This window comes from Schistocerca piceifrons, chromosome 1, assembly GCF_021461385.2.
Source record: "Schistocerca piceifrons isolate TAMUIC-IGC-003096 chromosome 1, iqSchPice1.1, whole genome shotgun sequence".
In the NCBI taxonomy this organism is placed as follows: domain Eukaryota; kingdom Metazoa; phylum Arthropoda; class Insecta; order Orthoptera; family Acrididae; genus Schistocerca; species Schistocerca piceifrons.
The window spans coordinates 173,445,319-173,468,258 of record NC_060138.1 but is presented as its reverse complement, the minus strand read 5'-3'; the positions used below and the strand labels follow the sequence as shown (position 1 = coordinate 173,468,258).

The 22,940-nt window shown below is 44.2% G+C and overlaps 1 protein-coding gene across 1 annotated transcript in view; it reads right to left on the bottom strand.

The window, feature by feature from the left end:
- LOC124784259 (G protein-coupled receptor kinase 1) overlaps positions 1-22,940 on the bottom strand; it is a 1,113,962-nt gene that overhangs the window by 170,274 nt on the left and 920,748 nt on the right. Inside the window, exon 3 of the mRNA XM_047254087.1 lies at positions 20,581-20,654. Coding sequence (XP_047110043.1) covers positions 20,581-20,654 — 74 coding nt within the window. The remainder of the gene's footprint in view (positions 1-20,580; positions 20,655-22,940) is intronic.

Here is a 22,940-nt window from a genome sequence, read left to right as displayed (position 1 = left end):
GATGGCACTCGCGGGACCGTCCGGTCGGCAACCCGGCGAGTCTCTGAACTAACTTCACTGGCCACTTCCCGGACCTGGGCATCCGTCGCGAATAGTCCCAAATGGAAAACAGCCCCAAGCCTAAAGCCCGGTCCACACGCAACGATCTGTCTGCGCAGACATCGGCGCAGATGTCTGTACATGCAAAAGATCGCTGCAAATGTGGTGTGTTCACACGACACAAACCCCAATCTACTACTCGTCCGTCATCTGTCGTTGTAGAAAAGAAATATCAGTGGCAAGCGGCTACGCTCCCCGTAAACGTCAAAAATTTAATTCAGTTATTTTGAAATATCGAAATGGAGGAAGTTCTGTTGTGGTCTGTGTTCGCAACTTGTGTTGCAAAAAACATTCAGACCAACCGCAGGAAACAGAGAAAGCGGTCAAAATGGTGTAGACAGTGGCTGCTAAAGCGAAAGCAGTTTTCTCGCGTAAATTTACTGCGAGAGTTGCAGGGCGAACCTTAAGAAAGCTAAGCAGATCAAAATACCTTAACGTTAGCTGGTATACTTGATCTACTCCTACACCAGATCTTCTAGATTTCTGAACTTTGGATAACACTTCTCGGTAAACAGTTCGCAACGAATTTACTTTTTTATTACTGTTTCTCTGTTTGCCGAGGCGTCAACTGCCCGAAATTTTTCAATTAGAACATTGTATGCTGCTGTCTTTTTGTCTCGGTCACTATATTCTTTACTTTTAATCTTCCACAAACATGGGTGGTTTCTATATATTTCAATGAATTCACTTACAAACTCTCAAGAACACTGTCGAGTATCAGCCATTTTAATGCCCTGTGCGCACAAATACAAACACTAGACTGAGCAAACAGCTGTTTCGCGCCAGATTTGCGGTGATCTCCTGTCCACACGCTCCAACTTGTCTGCGCAGATATGGTTTGAACCCATAGATTTGAGAGGTTTCGTTCAAACCGCCAACTCCAAGTTTGCACACACCTCAGGTTGGTGCAAGTCTTCTGTCCACACGCAACGATCTGTCTGCGCAGATGTTATGTGCGCAGACATTTGCGCAGACAGATCGTTGCATGTGGACGGGACTTTAGCAGAACAAGTAAAAACCCGCAACTTACAGGAAATGGCCTGCGGACAAGTGTGAGTGTGCCATCCGTAGTTTCATCCGTCGTCACATTTGCGATATCCTTCTGCTATAGAGGTCTGGAAGCAAGAAGGCGTGATAAGTCTCCGCCTATCTCATGCTCCATATTCCCGCCGTTGCCTGACCTGGTCACTGCCAACGCTCTGGTAAACGCCACATTTGGCCACTCTTTCTGCTTTTGCCTCACCTTAGAACAATTTAAATGCTCGGAAAATGTCGCTGTTGATTGGTTCAAATGGCTCTAAGCACTATGGGACTTAACATCTGAGCTCATCAGTCCCTTAGACTTAGAACTACTTAAACCTAACTAACCTAAGGACATCACACACATCCATGCCCGAGGCAGGATTCGAACCTGCGACCGTAGCAGCAGCGCGTTCCAGACTGAAGCGCCTAGAACCGCTCGGCCACAGCGGCCGGCAGCTGTTGATTGTTAACGTAATGTTAGCAATGTCTGCGTTATGTCACCCACAATGAACACTATAAGGCTATATAACTTCATCACACCTACATTAATATTAAAATCAAGTGTTCCACGTGCAACCTTAAGCGCACGCCACAGACTACGCAGAATTGGCTAGAGCGTTATGCGGTACCTACGCTTTGTTACCATCTTATAGATCATCACTTTCCTTTTGGAGCAAAGAAAGTTGCGGCACCGATGTAGTATTGCTAAACATGGACAAAGCTTTCGATCGCATTTGATCTATGAATTAATACTACTATGGCATCCTAGGCCACTTTAATAGGATGAGAAATTCTATATTTTCAAACAGGCGACTCTATGCCGTCATGACATTCCCAGCAGCACCACAAAGAGTAAAGAGGCCGGTCGTAACACAAACTTTATATTGTGCTCACTACATTCCAACGAGTACGCCAAACAACAAGGAACGGAGATATCCATATCTGCTCATGACACTAATTTATCGCAGTGTACCAAACGTTAATTACATGAAAATGAGTCTGAAAAGCCATCTGTAAAAATTATTCGGTGGCTGAATCTCTGAAAAATGTCCGTTTTGTTCCCTCCATCTGCCTCACGTAAGGCCAATTGTCGAATCACTATTTAGTTGTGCTCGAAAACATTGTGGAAAGCTACGGGGATGCGTACACATTCGACGCGATAGTGGAATGTCTTGTAGCCCGCCAGCAAAATCGAAACGCCATCAACTATCTCGTGACTAGACGGAGACCAATCAGTAACACACTGTAGACGGCTTTATGTAGATAGCCACGTACTGTTGGGCACAGACACTAGAGTAAACAGACAATGGCCATTTTAACAACCAGAACACGAAGACCAAGTTCTTTGTTAAAGCACTCTACATCGCGCTAAATGCCACCCCTGAGATGAAGCATCTTCTATTGGAGAAAACAGGCCTGCGCTCGGGTGCTCTATTTGGCCAGGCGTACCTGATTCCAGAAAGGAGGAACAAATACTGGCAAGGCATGAGATAACTTTACTCATATCTTTATATCGTCGGGTAGTACGTCACTGTATCGAGCGGAAATCATCATGATACATTAGATCTTGTCTTTTATATCACTTCAACTCTGTTCGCCCGTGAGAGTTAGAAGAGAGTGGTGCGGTTTTCTTTAAGTTTTGGAGGGTGTCACAGTCGCCTAAAGAACGCGCGGCTCTCTGTGGCGCCTTGGCTTGCCGGGCTGGCTAGGGGTCGGGCACCGAGCACGGAGGTGGTGGTCGCCGTGTTGCGGTTGGCGGAGAGTGTGCCCACGCCATTTCAACATTCATGGCTTACCTCTGTCTTCTGAGTCTGCCAGTTCCCATTTCTGGTGCCCAGATGGATGGACGTGGCCCTGCCACACTTCGTTACGCCTCGCGGTCCGGCGAACAAAGAAATGGTGAGAACCTTATTTGCGTATTGTTAACTTGGATGTATTTCGGGAAACCCCTGTTTTGCTAAGTCACGACAACTGAAACTTGTTTTGGGTTCACGCCTATCGCGCTGTGCAGCTTTCTTTAGCTAGTGGCCGTTATTTAGCCTGGGTTTTAAAAGCGGATCTGCATCCTTGGTCGCTACAGTCTGGAACCGCACGACCGCTACGGTCGCAGGTTCGAATCCTGCCTCGGGCATGGATGTGTGTGATGTCCTTAGGTTAGTTAGGTTTAAGTAGTTCTAAGTTCTAGAGGACTTACGACCACAGCAGTTGAGTCCCATAGTGCTCAGAGCCATTGAACCTTTTTTTTTTTTTTTTTTTTTTTGCATCCTTGGTAGCCGGAACGCGATCGAGTTATCTCTAAGATCGTTGTGAAAGGGGAAACATTTTGGTCGGCACTAGTTTCATTATTACGTCATTAAATACCGACGATGTTGCTTTAAAATCTGCATCTGCGCATTATTCTTAAACACTTGGGGGCTCAAGCCTTGTAGTTCCTATCGTATTTAAAGCATTCGTGCGTCGATTCTTTTGAATTAAATCGGCAGGTGTTCCTATACTTTTGAAATATTGTTCAATTGTCTGTCAGTGTTTTTCCGCTAAATGGACAGTGTTCCTTTGTCCTCAAAGCAAGTTTCCGCTTTCTATCTGTGATTTGTGTCTATTATATGACTTTAAAGTGTGTATCATATGTAAGGTTTACAGTTTAACTTGCCCTGGTTAATTAAATTTGAGCTCCTTTCTAACTGTTCCGTGAATCTTAAAGCATTTTTTTCCTTCGTGGTGATTTTACCATTTAAATCATTTTGCAACTCGATAAATGTTGTTCTTTTAGTCAGGTGAAGGAATTATCTGAGATACTTTTCCTAAAAACTGAATGTTTTTTAATTTAAGTAGTTGATATTCTACAGCTGTATGTTTCGTATAATTGTTATTTAAACCCGTAAGCGTAAGACCATGATTTTAGTTTCTGATGGATTGCCTTTTAAATGTAGATTTTTTCGGAAGTTTTCAAACTTTTGTGTTTAATGTGTTATTCAAGATAAATGTTTTTTAAATATCATCGCGTCTCTGGGACAGTTTCTCAAAGGTCTGCTACATTTGAGTAAACTGAAAATAAAAAAATGACAAAAAATATTGACTGTTTGTCTTGTGTACATAGCATCTTATCACTCTCAGATCCAGGTTCCTTACCATTTCAATTACTGCTCTACGTCGTTCGGTAAAACAAACTGCATCCGACGCAGCACAAAAGTTAAGGGATTTCACGTACCAGTAGCAAATTCAGTGTTTCTGAACTGTGTACTGAAGAGACGCTGCTGTCATACACAACGTTACACAGTTCAAACCGTAGCGACGATGTAAATTTTGCCAAAAAGGTTTTTTCCGAAAGAATAAAGATAACTGGTGGAGACGGTTATGGGCTCCAGAAAAAATGACACACAGACAGGAAGTGAGAGTGACGATATAATGTTATGGTGCAACAGGTTGCTGAAGGAGCGAAACGCGGGAAACAGACGGGGGCGGGCAGAGTTCCAACAGTGCCGTGTAGTGTAATGTAGGTAGTGTAGTGGGGAGGCCAGACGCGGCAGGGGACGAGAACCGCAGCTGAGACGAAAGCGCGCGAAAGGAATGTGGCTGCGCGCGGTGTGACGTGGTCTAGGCGGGGTAGTGTGTGCCGTTCTAAAAACTTTTTCATGGAGGCCACGACGACATAAATAAATCAAATTTTCTCGCGTCTTCACAGCACTGACAGTTCCGAAACAATATAGGCCAAATTCTCTGCTTGTGTACGTGGTATTAGTAACTGCAGTATCAGTATTATTAACACTAGTACTGTGTATTCAGTTATTGATACATGGATTTTACTTACGATACGCGTTTCGTCTTATTCGGTTAAAACATCGCCATTGGTAGGAATTTCTCGTCTGTTTCTTTCCTTGTCTGCATTCACGTTTCAACTGAATTTTTCCCTTTTTAATTGTAACTGTAAATCAAAAAAATATTCTCGGATTATAAGCCGAATGGCATCGTCATCTTGTTGCAACGTTTCAATGGATTTCGTAGCAATAATCGTCAGACGAAGATGGTGGATTCGGAATCCATTGAAACGTTGCAACAAGACGACGCCCCCATTCGGCTGATAATCCGAGATTTCATAGCTGAAATAAGCCGAGAATGGAAAAGAGAGAAACTACGACACCGTAACCGAAGAAGAGGTACACAACGAGGCTAGTAGTGGTGGGCAGGAAATCGCGTATCTGTTAGAAATCGCAGTGACTGAGAAGTCACAGATGTCACAGTAGCAACTTTACAGAATCTAACTGCGATTTCAGTCACAGTTAGCAGTCGCAAGTAGTATTTCACATTCAAAGACGTGGGCCATCTATTGGTCGAATTTAGCACTGCTTTCTGCGATTTCAGTGACAAGTCGCAACTAAGAGTCGCAAGTAGCAACTAAAAAGCGCGGTTAACAGTGGCATCTGTTGGCCGAAGTTCGTACTACGTCCATCTCTGCGGTACGCTATGGAGTCTAACTGCGATTTCCGTGACAAGTCGCAACTAAGAGTCGCAAGTAGCAACTAAAAAGCGCGGTTAACAGTGGCATCTGTTGGCCAAAGTTCGTACTACGTCCATCTCTGCGGTACGCTATGGAGTCTAACTGCGATTTCCGTGACAAGTCGCAACTAAGAGTCGCAAGTAGCAACTAGAAAGCGCGGTTAACAGTGCCATCTGTGGGTCAAAGTTCGTACTACGCCCATCTCTGCGGTACGCTATGGAGTCTAACTGCGATTTCCGTGACAAGTCGCAACTAAGAGTCGCAAGTAGCAACTAAAAAGCGCAGTTAGCACTGCCATCTGTTGAGCAACGTTCATACTACGCTATTCGCTACCGAGTCAAACTGCGATTTCTGTGACAAATCGCAACTAAGAGTCGCAAGTAGCAACTAAAAAGCGCAGTTAACATACTTTTCCTAGTGTCATCTGTTGACCGACGTACGTACTTCGTTATGAGAGCCTTGTGCCTCACGAGATCGATGTGCTGTGTGTGCATATGAAGGGCTTATTTCAATAGTGGTAAAAGTCCATTTTTGTTAATTTTGAGATATAGAGTCGTAAAGTTAAATGAGTGCAGTTGAGATACCAGAAATATTCAAGCATATGGCTTCTTGCTAGAGATGAACCTTTATTTATGTTTGTTTGGATCACTAATTTCAGAAGCATTATAGACAGAAAAGTGTAGGTAATGGACTTGTACCACTATTGAAATAAGCCCTTCATATTATATGACGACATGCACATTCAGCATCAGTTATGGTTGGTCAAATACTGCTGTGACTCTGAATGTATTATATTAATAAGAAGCAACATTGCCTTTTTCTCCTGAAAATATCAAGTAACGTAACAAATGTGTTTGATTCTGCTTCCAATATGACAGTTTTGGTTAATACTCCACATGCCTACAGGACTTTGCAATGTTAACACAGCAGAACTCAGACATCTGTGTAAGTGCAGAGAAATGAAAACAGTCATATGAATGCCTCACTTTTGTTCCGACACAGTTCAAGACTCGGGAGAAAAGTTTTACACCTGGTGTTCTACATGGCAACTTCACACACAAGAACTTTTTGCCGACACTACTACCACCTACATAAGTAAGCTTTTCCTGTGTCATTTTCAAGTAATGCACTTAAGCTATTCCTGATTTAACTGGAAGATCTGTACTTCCCACTTTCATATCAACAGCCTCAAAATGCATATTGTAGACTTTGGGATATGTTACAGGTCAGTGTCACACCAAGATTGTGGCGAAAGGGGGGGGGGGGGGGGCGGCACGTCGGTATCCAACAAGTGTTTACCAATAAATAAGTGGCGGAAAATTACGGGTATAGGACAGCTTAACATGTGTAAAATGAGATTTTTATTATTCACTCAATGTATTTAACATTTATTATTCCTTTAAAATCGCACAACAACTTCAATAAAACACTTTAATCAGTCACACACTTATTTCATAATTATTTCACTTTTAAACTGCAAATCCTCTAAGAGCTGTCTTGAATCTTCACGAGTCTCTCTCAACAGCCTTGATGTGGATAGATATGTACAGCAACCAGTAATCAGTCAGAACTGCGTCTGCAAAAACACAAGGATTATTAAACAATTTTTGCTGTCACTAATTACTAGCAATATAATTGACAGAGTAGATTGCTAATATTCGCTATATCACATTTGCTATATCACATTCGCAAGAACGATCTCACTGAAGTAATTAAGTCCATCAAAACGCTTAGAAACTAACCTCTCGTCTGACGAAAACGGTCTAAAGACTGGCAATTTCTTCAGATCTGTTGACAATGATATTGAGAATTATCACTTTACTGAGTGACTGAAATGTAGTTCAGGTACCTTTGAACATAACAATATGTTAGAATTCATTTTCTAAACACGAACTATTACGGTACTGTGCGGCTACTTACATATTAATTACACTATTAATATTTTCACAGTTGTTTCTTTAATACAAAATTAAAGCCAACGGAAGAATAAACGTAAAACATACTTACCAATGACAGGTTTGTTGAGATGCAATTTTCTGTGTGGACAGATGTAACTTTTTCATACGGTGGTACGTCGCAGAAATCGCAGGAGTCACAGAAATCGCAGAAGTAGCAGAAGTCACAGAAATCGCAGAAGTAGCAGAAATCGCAGAAGTAGCAGAAGTCGCAGAAATCGCGGAAGTAGCAGAAATAGCAGTGGCGGAGGGATACGCGACTTAGGTTCCTTAACTGCGACTCTTAACTGCGACAAATCACAGTTAAGAATAACAGATACTGAAAAGTAGCATTCACAGAAATCACTGATATCGGAAAATCGCAGTTTAGCCCATCACTAGAGGCTAGTAATCGAGTCAACTGGTAAGGCAATATTTTTCGGATGGCGAGTAACACAGTCCAGGAACTGGCCTGGGGCGGAAGGGAACGAATGAAAGGACTGCGTCACCGACCCCCCGCTTCGACCCACGCGGGCATTCTTCTCCGCTACCTGGCGAGCGTTTAGCTGTCTCAGAAAGTCTCTGGGCACAGGCAGGCCGGAAAGTATTACTACATTGTGCGTAAAGTGTGGCAAACGGATGATGAAGTTTCGAAGAACTTGAGATTTCAACCTCTGTATCAGAAAATGTTTCAGGAAGCAAGCACACTAACAAATTAGAAACGGAGCTTCCCGTGCCGGGTAGCCGTCGCGCGAGGTGTGGGGCGGTTTGTCACGGCTCGCGCGCTCCCCCCGTCGGAGGTTCGAGTCCTCCCTAGGGCATGGCTGTGTGGCTGTGTGTGTGTGTGTGTGTGTGTGTGTGTGTGTGTGTGTGTCGTCCTTAGCGTAAGTTAGTTTGTCAACCTCTTCATGTCATAGTAGCACTTGCAACCTACGTCCAGTTTGTGTTAGCATTAAGACACCATTTCTCGTCACCAGTAACGATACAGGATAGGAATGGTCAGCGTCGTTCACGAGCCCAAAGACGACGAGAAAGGACAGATACACCCGCGGATTTTTGTTATTTTGGCACAGAGCATGCGGTAACCATACACCCCATTTTTGAACCTTCCCCAGAGCGTGCAAATGACGCACGACGGTGGGATGATCACGGTTCATCACATCTGCCAGTTCTCGAGTACAGTGACCCAGATCTTTGAAATGCATTAATCCACAACGATTCACATCAAACTCCGAAGGTCTTCCTGAACGTGAAGAGTCACTAATGTAAAACGATCGTCCTTAAAATGAGAATAACATTTTCTTGCCGCGCTCTGTCCAATGGTATTATCCCCATATACACGACGCAAATATTTCTGTCTGCTTCCGCTGCTGTCACCCCTCTACTGAACTCAAACTGTAGAATATGCAGGAAATGTTCCGATTTCTCCACTTGGGACTCCATTTAATAACTTCCACAGCTCCAGAAGACAAAATGACAATATGTAAACTCAACAGCAACAGTGAACTATAAATGAAAATTGACAATCCATACATAAACTTATAGCAACCAGGATACCAACATGCAAAACAGAAATACTGCAAACTTCTGCACGAACCTAATGCACAGTAAGTTTTCGGATGCCCGCCCGGTTGGCCGTGCGGTCTAACGCACGGTTTTCCGGGCGGGAAGGAGCGCCTGGTCCCCGGCACGAATCCGCCCGGCGGATTTGTGTCGAGGTCCGGTGAGCCGGCCAGTCTGTGGATGGTTTTTAGGCGGTTTTCCCTCTGCCTCGGCGAATGCGGGCTGGTTCCTCTTATTCCGCCTCAGCTACAGTATGTCGGCGATTGCTCCGCATACAAGTTCTCCACGTACGCGTACACCACCATTACTCTACCACGCAAACATAGGGGTTACACTCGTCTGGTGTGGGACGTTCCCTGGAGGGTCCACCGGGAGCCGAACCGTACAATAACCCTGGGTTCGGTGTGGGGCGGCGGGGGGGTAAAGTGGACTGCTATAGCCGTCGTGGGGTTGCAGACCACTGCGGCTGCGGCGGGGACGGAGCCTCTCCGTCGTTTCTAGGTCCCCAGTTAACATAACGTAGCATGTTTTCGGGGCCGTAGCGTTGTTTAACGATTTCTCGTATCACGCGTATTCGTGTCAAACGCTATTCACTGTTTGTAGTGGTGTGTGGAGGAGACTAGTTTTATCGACAGTTGAGCGACACCACGTAAATAAGGGAGACCATGCTCTTCCCTTGGTCTTCATACGCCGAACGATAAATTAGTCGCGTTCGTAGACAGCACCGGTTAGTTGCTGGAAACCGAAACAAGATTTATCACTCACTTATCACAGGGGGACTCCATTTCACCAACCTTATTTCACCATAATTGCGAGATGTTTCTCTGTTAGTGAAGTGGGATGACGAAATAGTAATTAAGTTAAGCTTATGTGAACCATCTTCGATTTGAGCTTATTATTATTTTTATTGCTTGGCTTGTGAAACGAATTCAACCAAGAATGGATGAACTTCACAGAGCATTTACGGGAAACAGTTCGAAATTTAACACAGTTAAATCAAAATTACGTACAACCCGAGCGGTGAAACGCAGTCAGGGTTCAGATTTGAAAGACTAAAGAGTGGAAGACTCCGTCATTTATTGGAACAGATCTAGATTTACATAGTCATGGGTGCGATTAGCAGAGAGTGACATAGGTCCCAATGTCTTAGAGCAAAAACACTGACAAATGGCACGAACCTTTAAGTGACGGGCTCAAAACCGAGGTTGTTGCTTACAAGCCGCTTACAAGACCGCGACAATATTAATGAAAGTCTCTCCCTATGCGGGTATCATAGCAACTGCGCGTGTGCAGGACGCAGACAAATAGTGACATATGGAATTTGGGTCGGTCCTGGAGGTCTCCTCGGGTAGCCTAAGTTGTTAAGGAGACTGTTAGCGATATGCGGCAAATCCGGTCTCCAGTCACGGTCCGACACAAATTTTCATTGTCTCTAATCCATTGTGCAGCTAAAGTATCATCGTATTCTCAATTGCTAACACATTTAATTCACTTGATATTGCTGCTGTTTGCCGCAAGGTCTGTTCCTTCAGACATGCATGTATGTCGGAGTGACACTGCATGGTACATAGTATAACACAGACCCTGCGAATACTATACATAGAGGGGCGCCACAAGACAAGACGACCCTCAGCGGCCGGCCGAGATGGCCGTGCGGTTCTAGGCACGTCAGTCCGGAACCGCGTGACTGCTACGGTCGCAGGTTCGAATCCTGCCTCGGGCATGGATGTGTGTGATGTCCTTAGGTTAGTTAGGTTTAATTAGTTCTAGGGGGCTGATGACCTCAGATGTTGAGTCCCATAGTGCTCAGAGCCATTTGACCCTCCAGCGAGGCGCAACATTGTTATCGAAAGACTCCACAGTGGGCGCACACGACGCACTATGAATCACGTTACGGATTGAGCTCCCAAGTGAACAACCATACGCCAATCAATGATATACGTGGACCCATGGCTTCACTCAGACAAAGCGGAATAGCGGTTAGTTAGTGCCCCCAAGACAGCAGCAGGACTCCTACAATCGCTGCCCTACAATTTTTATTGCCATAGTCTGCCTATACACATTTGGCCGTGCGACGAGGCCACGTAGCTGCTGCGTGAAAGCGAGACACACCATACCAGGAACTACTTTCTGTAGCAGGGTGTTCTCTGTCTGTCAAATTTATGTTCGGCTCCAAGTTCATTTAGCGAATGCAACACTGGTAATTGTGTGCTGCCGACGAAACTAGCCTGGCGTGAACAAACAAAATGTTAGCCACAAATTCCATATTCGTTTTCAGCGCATAGCTATCAATCTGGAGAAGAGCCAAGCACACAGTGATCGGAACTACCACTTTATCCATCACATTTTGCGCCACCTGATTTCCTCTTCTCCCTACATCTAAAAGCTTGGTCAGTAACGAGACGAACGGTAAGGTCACGGCAGACGTACGTGGGATTTCGCAGATGTAGGACAGAGCGATGAGAGGACTTCAAAAAGTATGAATGCTGCACTATACTTCAAAGCGACGCATATAACTGACACTTTTTTCAACACAGTCTCAGGGCCCCTGCAAGCAACGGTCGGAACGCTCGGCCAGTAGTTCAGTTCCTCGGCGATAGAAATCCGCTCGAGTCCTCATCGTTGGAAAATCTTTTTCGGCCCTAGATGTTCTTGCTCGACAGCCTGCACGCTGTCGCTTGCGCTCGATGTCGGTCGCCTTCTTCCCTGCCCCATCAGACGCGACAGTGCGGCCCCGGTAAACTAGTTCGCGCCATCTAATGGCGACTGGCCGCGACACTGCACATGGCACGTACACAGCCAGAATTTCACGGCATGTCTCTCTGGAATTTAGACGTTTTGCTTACAAGAAGTGTACTGTCCCGTCTCGTCTACCTGAAATTTAAAGTACGTTTTCAGTTGCCGTGCACTTAACCTCAACGTAATCTTCCCACAACGCGCCACTCTTAGTTATAATGACATGTGCTACTTGCTTTCTGAAGAGTCTGAGTACAAGAATTGGTTGGTTGGTTGATTTATTTGAGGGAAGCGACCAAACAGCGAGGTCATCGGTCCCACCGGATTAGCTAAGGAAGTCGGCCATGCTCTTTCAAAGGATCCATCCCGGCATTTGCCTGAAGCGATTTAGGGAAATCCCGTGAAACCTGTATCAGGATGGCCGGACGCGGATTTGAACCGCCGTCTTCCCGAATGCGAGTCCAGTGTGCTAACCACCGTGCCACCTCGCCCTGTTAAGTACAAGGATGAAACCTTTGTACCGGAAACAACGGTAAACAATGAGCGCTGATCTAAAAGGGGAATACGTTCAAAATAAGCTTTTTTGCCGGAAAAAGTATGGCGTTTTATGGCACGTCTGATAATTTTTCTCCTTGCTCTCGAACTGATATAAAATTGCAAAACTAAATATTAATACGTCCAGATGGAAACAGCAGTACAGAGATTAAAGCAACGGCGCTTATTCACCGCAATAAAAAGCACTGGACTATGCGTTCAATACCTCATTTCCTGCAGAAAGCCATTTATATGATAAATTCACAGTTGCGCGTGTCTTATAGTGTTGAAGTAATGAAAATGCCATTCACACACACCTGTTTTATAGCGATGAAAAAAATACATTTGGAAATAAGGTAGTAATTACCTCACTCAAACATAGTTGCTTTAATAAAGTATGATTCACTTTTCGTTATCTCTGCGAGTAACTTCACTGGCATTTCGATTACTTCTGCAAGTATTTGAGATCTTAATTATACGTGCTCCTTTACTTCCGAATGAAGCTCCTTGCACGGAGCACCGCCTAGAGCAACTTGACAATCAGCTGATTATTTCTTTAAGTCGTGTACGATGTCTGGGCGCTCAGTGCCGTCAGTACTGGGATGTAAAAACAGATGGTGACTTTTTATAAAGAACAACTTGAGCCATTTGTGAGCCGTGTGCGACTCGCGTTCATGCCGTTTGTTCTTTGGCATTTTGTCACTTCGAGTGGCGTTTTGTTTCTTCCTTACTTACTGGCGTCTGTGTGGTTGTCAGTCGATTGGGACGAAGCAGCGAGGAACTCTCCGCGGCGAGAGGCCAGCCCGGGACCGTTGGCGGCGTGGACGCGCTGTCGGATCGTGAGACGCTAGCTACGAGAGCGACTAATTTCGTTGCCCACCGAACCTTGACGCTGAAGTTGAGTGATCGGTTAACCTGTTACGAAGCCTTAACTACTGTGACATCGCTTCGTTCATTTGCGGGTTGTTGCTCCCTGGGCCGTTCGGGCTAGCAGCAACGTATGATGTGTTGGGGTCGGCGAAATCTTTCAGCTGTCTTCTTATATTGTGATTAATTATTAAATTCACTCTTACTTACCAGCGGCATTTTCTGCCCTGTGGCCTTTAACGCCCCAGTTACCTGCCCTGGTCGTTAGCGTACTTTTCCGGCAGTGTGCCTTTGCTCGTCGTGTTGATGCTGTTCGGCATGGCGTGTAGTTCGTCAGCCTTTTAAAGTTTTTGGTTCATATTTGCTTAGAGTGGTTATTGTTCCCTTGGCTGTTTTTAAACGCCAATTTCTGAAGACGTAGTGCTGTTCGTATCCTCGTCCTCGGCCGATATTTTCCATCGTTGTGCCGTTGGTCGGACGGAAGGCAATTGGTTAAATTGTTGGTCGGTCCTTGGGCCGTCCCTAGTTTGGTTTGCCGTCCGATTATTTAACTTCAACTCTTGGTTGCCTGTCTCACTCCACCTTACGTTTGAGCTACCTTCTCAGGCCGACCCTCGGAACACTTCTGAGCACCACTTGTTCTGTTTGATTGAGACAGTCATTTTAGTTTGAAGTATTGTGCGGGGCCTTTAGCCGTCTATTAATTCAGTTCTTTTTAAATTTTACATAAAGGTCTTCAGCAGTCTTAAATTAAAATTTTTATTTTAAAAAAGAAAAAAACTTTTTCCTTAAAAGTGGTTCTATCTGAAATTGTTTGTAATCCAGGTCCTAAGCCGTTAGTTGTTCGATGTGTTATGTGTGGCCTTCAGCCGAGGATTTACATGAACCGCTTTTAATAAGGCCTTCAGCCGTGTGTATTCTTTAAAGGAAAATCTGCCGCAGTTGCAGTCGCACGCTGCTACAGTGCAGTAGTAGTCTGTCGCTGGTACAGCGCAGTTCGTAGTTAGTGGATGTTAAAGGCACAGTGCAGAACAAATTTTAAAATGTTACTATATGGAACTGAATAATAACTGTGATCACCCGCAGAGCTAAATGATACCATGGAATGAGACGATGATGGGAGATGGTCGAACAATACTCTGGCCACCACGGTCACCTAATTTTACGCCAATGTAAAGGCCTATATTAAAGACAGAGTGTTTGTTCCGCCGTTTCCGGGGAACGTGAAAGGTCTCTGTTGAATTCCTTTCATGTTAATTTCTTAAATATGTTGTCATTTACGGCATAAATTCCTCTTCTAAATTTTCTGTGGTGTTTCTGACTATCTGGGAGGAGACTGAGCAGTGGAACATGTTACTTTTACACATAAACAAGAACGATCTGTGACACTACTACACTTTAAAACACAGTTTATATGTAATTCATATCACACAGTCTCATACGGAACCTACATCCGCTTTCTTTTATATACTATATATGATAAGATACTGTCATCCCCCTTCCCTTCTGTGTGAGTGGATGAATGAGCAAATGTATTTCTAGTTGCATGCTTGAGGGTAGCAGACAAGCCTGTCTGCTAGAGAACAGTAGGACCAACGTAGGAACAGGTAGCTACGCTTTATAAAAGCAGAGAGGTTTCTATTCTTAGTATGGTCCTGTCCGTCCCTTGTCATGTTGGTATAGGAAGCTGCCTCTCTGGTCACTTCCGTTTGTATCTGTGAGGCACCCTCAGGAAGGGACCACGGCAGTCTGTCCACGGCGAGCGTCTGAAGTGGTAAGATCTCTGGCTAAGCGCGTGTCTGCTAAGTCCGTAGGACAATTGATTCCTTAAGTTCAGCATAACTGAAAATTTAATCACCTTTATTTCAGGTTTAGCTCTAAAATATCTAATGTTATCTTAAATTGCAACGCAGAGTATTTCGAGTGTGAAGTTCAGAATATCTTCCGCTAGTTGCTTAGTCATTATTTTGTGAGTAAAGTGGAACCACTTATTGATCAGTAACTCTAAGATCATCAATCTTAGATGCGAATGTGCGTGAGATTATAACGTCTCGTCTTGACAATATTTTTCAATATAGCAACTTTTCTTTATGTTCAACCCACGTGGGCTGTACTTTGTGAGACCAGTACCACGTGCTTATACAATTGTTTGACCCATCAGGTTAATAGTAAGACGATAGTAACCAGTTCGAGGTTTTTCTTTTGTAAATTGCTTTTCGATCTAATTTATTTTAATTATCAAAATTATTGTGGAGTTACACTCTTTGTGTAAACCAAGTTGACCACGTGAAGCATGTGGTGTAATCATCAAAGTAGTCCTCAGCTATTCTTTTCGGGAATATTTCACAGAGTTTTCGTATGAATTTAGTATACCAGTGTGTGGTAATTACATGACGGACAGGATTGCGCTACGAACGTAACTTCTTTGGGTGAAAATTGAATCGTTTGGTTGTGATTAATTTCCTCTTGCATATGTTTCAACGTTCTTCGTGTGTTATTTTATGAATGCAGTGTTGTATGCAGTCTCCCAATCTTGGCTCCATATTTGATGAGTTCCGTAAGATTACAAACTCACATTTTCACAATCCTAAATAAGGCACCAGTTTAGTTATGAATCAAGTTTAATATGCTGAAATTTCAATGATCAACGTTAAAATAAATTTCCAAATATAAACTGATTTATTTCTTTTTATTCAAATTCTCTTTATATATAATCACCGGTTGTCGTATGACGATTAAAAGATTATAATTAATGTTAGTCTGGTTGGGAATTTGGTAAGCTAGACTGGATACCTGGTGAAACAGTTGCTCAGTAATGCAAGGTTAACTTCCCCAGACAGCTCACAGCTTTTAACCCGCTTTTATTGTCTATCAGCACCGCTTTCAGAACAAATTAATGCAACAACATTACAAACGTAGACGAGCTGTGACAACGGATAGCACAGCAGTAGCCACCATACATAAAGACTAGCTTCATAGTATTTGGCAGGAAACTAATTATAGATGGGACATTTGCTATGTTACACAGGGTAGCCACACTGAACCTTTGTAACTTGAAGATATACTGCATTTATTGCTGTATCAGATATTTCCGTAAGTTATTTATCTTTTTCACAATAAAAGTTACGTTTGTACAACTAATTCATAAATACCCAGTAGTTTCAGACAAGACTTAATTTCACATACATTGATATTCGATTTTTCATATATTTTTTCAGGAAAGGTTTGCTTCCTACTGCCAGTCTATATTTTGTTTTCAATCTAATTCTTACGTCATTAATTATTTTGGCGATCAAATATCAAAACTCTTCTACCAATTTCAGTGTCTTATTTCCTAATATAATTCTCCCCACACGAAATGACTTGGTTGGACTACACTCGGTCGCTATTGCATTACTTTTATTTGTGTCTGTCCTTTCATTACACTATCCATTCTGTTCAACTGCTCTTCCAGACAGGATTACAGTTTCATCGGGAAACCTCAGAGTTATTATTTCTTCTGTGTGTTCTTTAATTCCCTTTCCAATCTTTGGTTTGCTTTACAGCTCGCTCAATGTAATGAACAACACTGGGGATAATCTAAACCCTGTCTAACTCCCTTCTGAATCACTACCTCACTTTTACCATCTTCGATTCATAACTGCAGCTCGGTTTCTGTACAAGTTGTTGGTATCCTCTAGCACCCTATATTTTACTCGTGCTACACTTAGAATTTCAAAATGTTTTGACGTGAACACAGTCAAACGCTGGTTTTGAAAATACCCCAAAATACCTGGGATTAAAGCTAGACCGTTCCCTCACCTTCAAAGTCCACTGCAAACACAAAAATGAAAGTATCTGCTAGGAACATCATCATTCGGAAACTGGCAGGTAACAATTGGGGCGCACAACCAGATGTTCTTCGCACATCTGCATTGTCCTTATGCTTCTCCGCTGTTGAATATGCAGCACCCGTGTGGCAGAACTCCAACTATGCCAAACAAGTGGATATTGCCCTTAATGAAACAGGACGCATTGTCACTGGCTGCTTGCGGGCAACTCTCATTAATAAAAATATCATCTCATGGGCATAGCACCTGAAAAGCAGCAGAAAAAGAGAAGCGGAAACGGGAGACAGATCAAAGAGACTCTTGTTCGGATGCGAGTACCAACATCCAAGATTAAGTCGACATAAAAGTTTTCTGGGTATGGTACCGCGTCATAATGTAAAAAAATTACTGCTGCTGGAGAAAAATCAACGTTTCGGCCATGGTTGCAGCCGCCTTCTTCTGGGTCTAATGGTGCGTTCTAGCTACGCAGTGTTCTTTATATTTTGTTGTTACTGTTCACTGCGCATGCCATTACGTCAGAATTTTAAAAAGGTAGTTAGTTTCATTGGTCACTTAAGGAAGAAGGAGGGGGAACTTTATTGTAATAGGTTGTTGCGGTGGAGGGGGAACGTAACCTCTGTTCTCTATTGGCTCTTGTGTTGTGTACCATGATTGGTGGTCACCGTCGAATGAGAAGTTGGCTGCTGTTTACCACCTGCTGGACGTCGGCCGCGCGGCGGCAGTTACTCGCCGGTAGTGCTCGTGCCTCGTGTTGACAGTGCGGTCTGTTGGGCTCTGATTGCTGACAGCCAAGATGGAGCAAGCCTGAGTCCATCCTCCCTGTTCATGTTATTAGGATGTTTAAGTATTTCGATGGCCTCTCTGATTTTGAGTTTCGTCATAATTGGCTGCTTGGTCAACACACAGGCTTCGCTGAATTTTATTTCTTTTCCGTAGTTTTGCTGATGTTCTGCCACTGCGGATTTGTTGTGTTGTCCTAGACGAATATAGCGCTCGTGTTCCCGAATGCGCGTTGCTATTGGTCTACCAGTCTCGCCGATGTATGCCTCTCCACATTCGCATTCCACCTTGTAAACGACTACAGTGTGTAATGCATCCACCTTGTCCTTAGTGGAACCTAGCACGTCCTGGATCCTAAGACCACTATAGAAGACAGGCTGCACCCCAACGCGGCGAAGGTGTTTGCCTATTCGGTCAGTAACATTTTTCACATAAGGTAAGCGCACTGCTGGCTGCAGTTAGTCTATTTCTTTACATTATGACGCGGTACCATACCCGGAACTGACCATACCCGACTGACTCTGGCCGCGGAAGCCTACGCAATTATCCAAGATTAAGATCAAGAAAGAGTTTCCTCCGTTCAACAGAGCCACTTTTACCGTCACCTGCAAATCGTCGAATATAGCTTTGGCGTAAGTCACCATCATAGAGGTACTGGAACAACCCTAAAGAAGGGCTTGCTAAAGGACGTCACCTCCCATATAAAACATGGAAGGTCCTCAACAGGTTGAGAACTGGTGTATCCTGATGCAAGGTCAATTTGAAGAAATGGGGTTTCTCTCCAGGAGATGAACTATGCGAATGTGGCGAACAGCAAGATCACCAACAGCTGCTCAACTGTAGAAACCTCCCAGTCCCATTCCCGATGGACGATCTGGTTATCGCCAATGATACAGCAGTTCAAACGGCGGAATTTTGGATGTCATATGCAACTTAATAATGTACTTATAGTGTTTGTAAATTGCTGTATATCGGCTATACATGGATGTTATGTTATCGACACGAGTAAATAAATACATAAATAAATAAACTGTCAAAAGCTTTCTCTAAGTGTAGGAGAGGTATAAACGGAGGTTTGTGTTTCTTAAACTTACACTACTGGCCATTAAAATTGCTACACCACGAATATGACAAGCTACAGACGCGAAATTTAACCGACAGGAATAAGATGCTGTGATATGCAAATGATTAGCTTTTCTGAGCATTCACACAAGGTTGGCGCCGGTGGCGATACCTACAACGGTCTAACATGAGGAAAGTTTGCACCGATTTCTCAAACACAAACAGCAGTTGACCGGCATTGCCTGGTGAAACGTAGTTGTGATCTCTCATGTAAGGAGGAGAAATGCGTAACATCACGTTTCCGACTTTGATAAAGGTCGGATTGTAGCCTATCGCGATTGCGGTTTACCGTATCGGGACACTGGTGCTCGCGTTGGTCGAGATCCAATGACTATTAGCAGAATGTGGAATCGGTGGGTTCAGGAGGGTAATACGGAATGTCGTGCTGGATCGCAACGGCCTCGTATCATTAGCAGTCGAGATAACAGGCATCTTATCCGCATGGCTGTAACGGATCGTGCAGCCACGTCTCTATCCCTGAGCCAACAGATGGGGACTTTTGCAAGACAACAACCATCTGCACGAACAGTTCGACTACGTTTGCGGCAGCATGGACTATCAGCTCGGAGACCACGGCTGAGGTTACCCTTGACGCTGCATCATAGACAGGAGCGCCTCCGATGGTGTGCTCAACAATGAACCTGGGTGCACGAATGGCAAAACGTCATTTTTTCGGATGAATCCAGGTTCTGTTTACAGCATCCCGATGGTCGCATCCGTGTTTGGCGACATCGCGGTGAACGCACATTGGAAGCGTGTATTCGTTATCGCCATACTGGCGTATCACCCGGCGTGATTGTATGGGGTGCCATTGGTTACAAGTCTCGGTCACCTCTTGTTCGCAATGAGGGCACATTGAACAGTGGACGTTACATTTCAGATGTGTTACGAGCCGTGGCTCTACCCTTCATTCGATCCCTGCGAAGCCCTACATTTCAGCAGGATAATGCACGACCGCATGTTGCAGGTCCTGTATGGGCCTTTCTGGATACAGAAAATTTTCGACTGCTTCCCTGGCCAGCACATTCTCCAGATCTCTCACCAATTGAAAACGTCTGGCCAATGATGGCCGAGCAACTGGCTCGTCACAATACGCCAGTCACTACTCTTGATCAACTGTGGTATCGTGTTGAAGCTGCATGGACAGCTGTACCTGTGCACGCCATTCAAGCTCTGTTTGACTCAATGCCTAGGCGTATCAAGGCCGTTATTACGGCCAGAGGTGGTTGTTCTGGGTACCGTTTTCTCAGGATCTATGCACCCAAATTGCGTGAAAATGTAATCACATGTCAGTTCTAGTATAATATATTTGTCCAATGAATACCCATTTATCAATCAGCATTTCTTCTTGGTGTAGCTTTTTTAATGGCCAGTAGTGTGCTTCTGGAAGGGAATCATTAATAAATTTAACCAAGGTAGAACACCAGTGAAGACTGTGGAGATGCCTCGGTCGCCTCCACGGGAAACGCCGGCGACAGGGGAGGGGGACGGGGGACGGGGGACGAGTGCTCCACTGGAGGCTGGGCTTTAAATATTAATGCGGGAGGCGGCGCGGCGGCTCATCGATAATGCAGCGGCGGCAGGTGGCGATACTCACTTCTTCGTAGAACTTGAGCTGCGGGATGGGCTCGTCCGCTACCGTCTCGCAGAACTCCTTGAATAACAGGTAGCCTGCAACAGAAAGGCCACGCGCACGGTCAGCGCCCTGCTGTGCGGCTGCTGCTGCGTTTGATACGGGGCCCAGCACTACGAGGGGCAGCAGGCTGAGCGACCGATTCTTTGATCATCCTCACCGTTCCGACTATATTACTACTACTGTTGCAGCTGCATCTGCTCCCTCGTTCACGACTGCTGCTGGCGCGAGCACAGAAGACATTTGCTGTGTTCGTGAGAAGAACGAAAGATAATTTTCTTAAGAGCATAACTAGCCTGCTCCCAAAGGGCTATTTATTTTATTGGAGTATGCTGAACTTTCACTTAAATTCCGTTTCGGTCCACGGTCATTCTCAGGTGAAGCATTAATTCGTTTCGCAATTAAAAACCACCTTCTTCTTCTTCTTCTTCTTCTTCTTCTTGTGCTATGTATTTTATTTGTTCCGGATGTGTTTCGCCTGTTACTTTAAGACATTTGTAAGGATTCTTGACGGTCTGACTCATCCAAAGGGTCTCTGTTGATCCATCGTGCTTTTCAGAAGTTATTTTATTTAGACGACCAGTTTCGGCATCTCGATGATATCTTCAGGCCCCTACGCACTCTATTTATAGACAATCAGATACGTCGATACTTGCAGAGCTGGAGGCATCAATATCTCTTTTCTGTGAATTCGTTTTGGAGTGTTTACTTCGAAGACTGCCCAAAGAGTTCTCGAATTAAACACTCCAAAAACGAATTCACTGAATCCGGATACTGATGGCTCCACTTATAAAAGTATCGATATATATAATTAGCTGTACACGGAGTGCACAGGGGCCTGCAGGTGGTCATTAATGTAGTGGCGAAACTGTCGTCGAAATAATATAGTCTCTGAAATCAAAGAGCTGTTTGCCGATTTTTCTTCGGTAAACATCCCACGTCGGGGTTCTGGGCAGCTCAGTCCATTTCAGGAATTTTCTTCTAGAAGTTGAAGCTCTTTGTTCTGTGTTTGTACGTTTCACATAAATTATTAATCTCAGGTATAGCCATAACAGTTTAGAAATCGTAATTTTTGCGTAACTATTTTGCCTACATGAAGTTTTACATAGTTGCAGGTGACAAACTGTAAAGAAAAACAGACACTATAAAACAAATTGTTCAAATGGCTCAAGGGAATTAACATTTGACGTCATCAGTCCCCTATAACTTAGAACTACTTAAATCTAACTAACCTAAGACATCACACACATCCATGTCCGAAGCAGGATTTCAACCTGCGACCGTAGCAGTCGCGCGGTTCCGGACTGAAGCGCATAGAACCGCTCGGCCACCGCGGCCGGCAGACACTATAAAAACGTAATACAGTAGAAAAACCGCACTATGTGGAAAGAAGGTATGAGTACACGATCTTATGAGTTATTGAAAAATATGTAATTATGATTTCGAAACTAATATTTACATGTTTTTAAACAGTAAAGAACATTTCCTTATGTTTAACAGCCCTAATAATAAAAAACCAACTGATGTGCTGTAGCTGTAGTGAAACTTTTGCTAAAGGCGGATCCTACCCAAAAACATAAGTTTATTCGGGAATTTTGTTGTTCACAAAGCATTGCCTCGGGTGACAGAGTGCATTTTTATTCTCTTACAAACAATTATCGCCTCTGAAATGTACCTCTACAGTGTATTGTACAGGGCGTTTCAAAAATGACCGGTATATTTGAAACGGCAATAAAAACTAAACGAGCAGCGATAGAAATACACCGTTTGTTGCAATATGCTTGGGACAACAGTACATTTTCAGGCAGACAAACTTTCGAAATTACAGTAGTTACAATTTTCAACAACAGATGGCGCTGCAAGTGATGTGAAAGATATAGAAGACAACGCAGTCTGTGGGTGCGCCATTCTGCACGTCGTCTTTCTGCTGTAAGCGTGTGCTGTTCACAACGTGCAAGTGTGCTGTAGACAACATGGTTTATTCCTTAGAACAGAGGATTTTTCTGGTGTTGGAATTCCACCGCCTAGAACACAGTGTTGTTGCAACATGACGAAGTTTTCAACGGAGGTTTAATGTAACCAAAGGACCGAAAAGCGATACAATAAAGGATCTGTTTGAAAAATTTCAACGGACTGGGAATGTGACGGATGAACGTGCTGGAAAGGTAGGGCGACCGCGTACGGCAACCAGAGGGCAACGCGCAGCTAGTGCAGCAGGTGATCCAACAGCGGCCTCGGGTTTCCGTTCGCCGTGTTGCAGCTGCGGTCCAAATGACGCCAACGTCCACGTATCGTCTCATGCGCCAGAGTTTACACCTCTATCC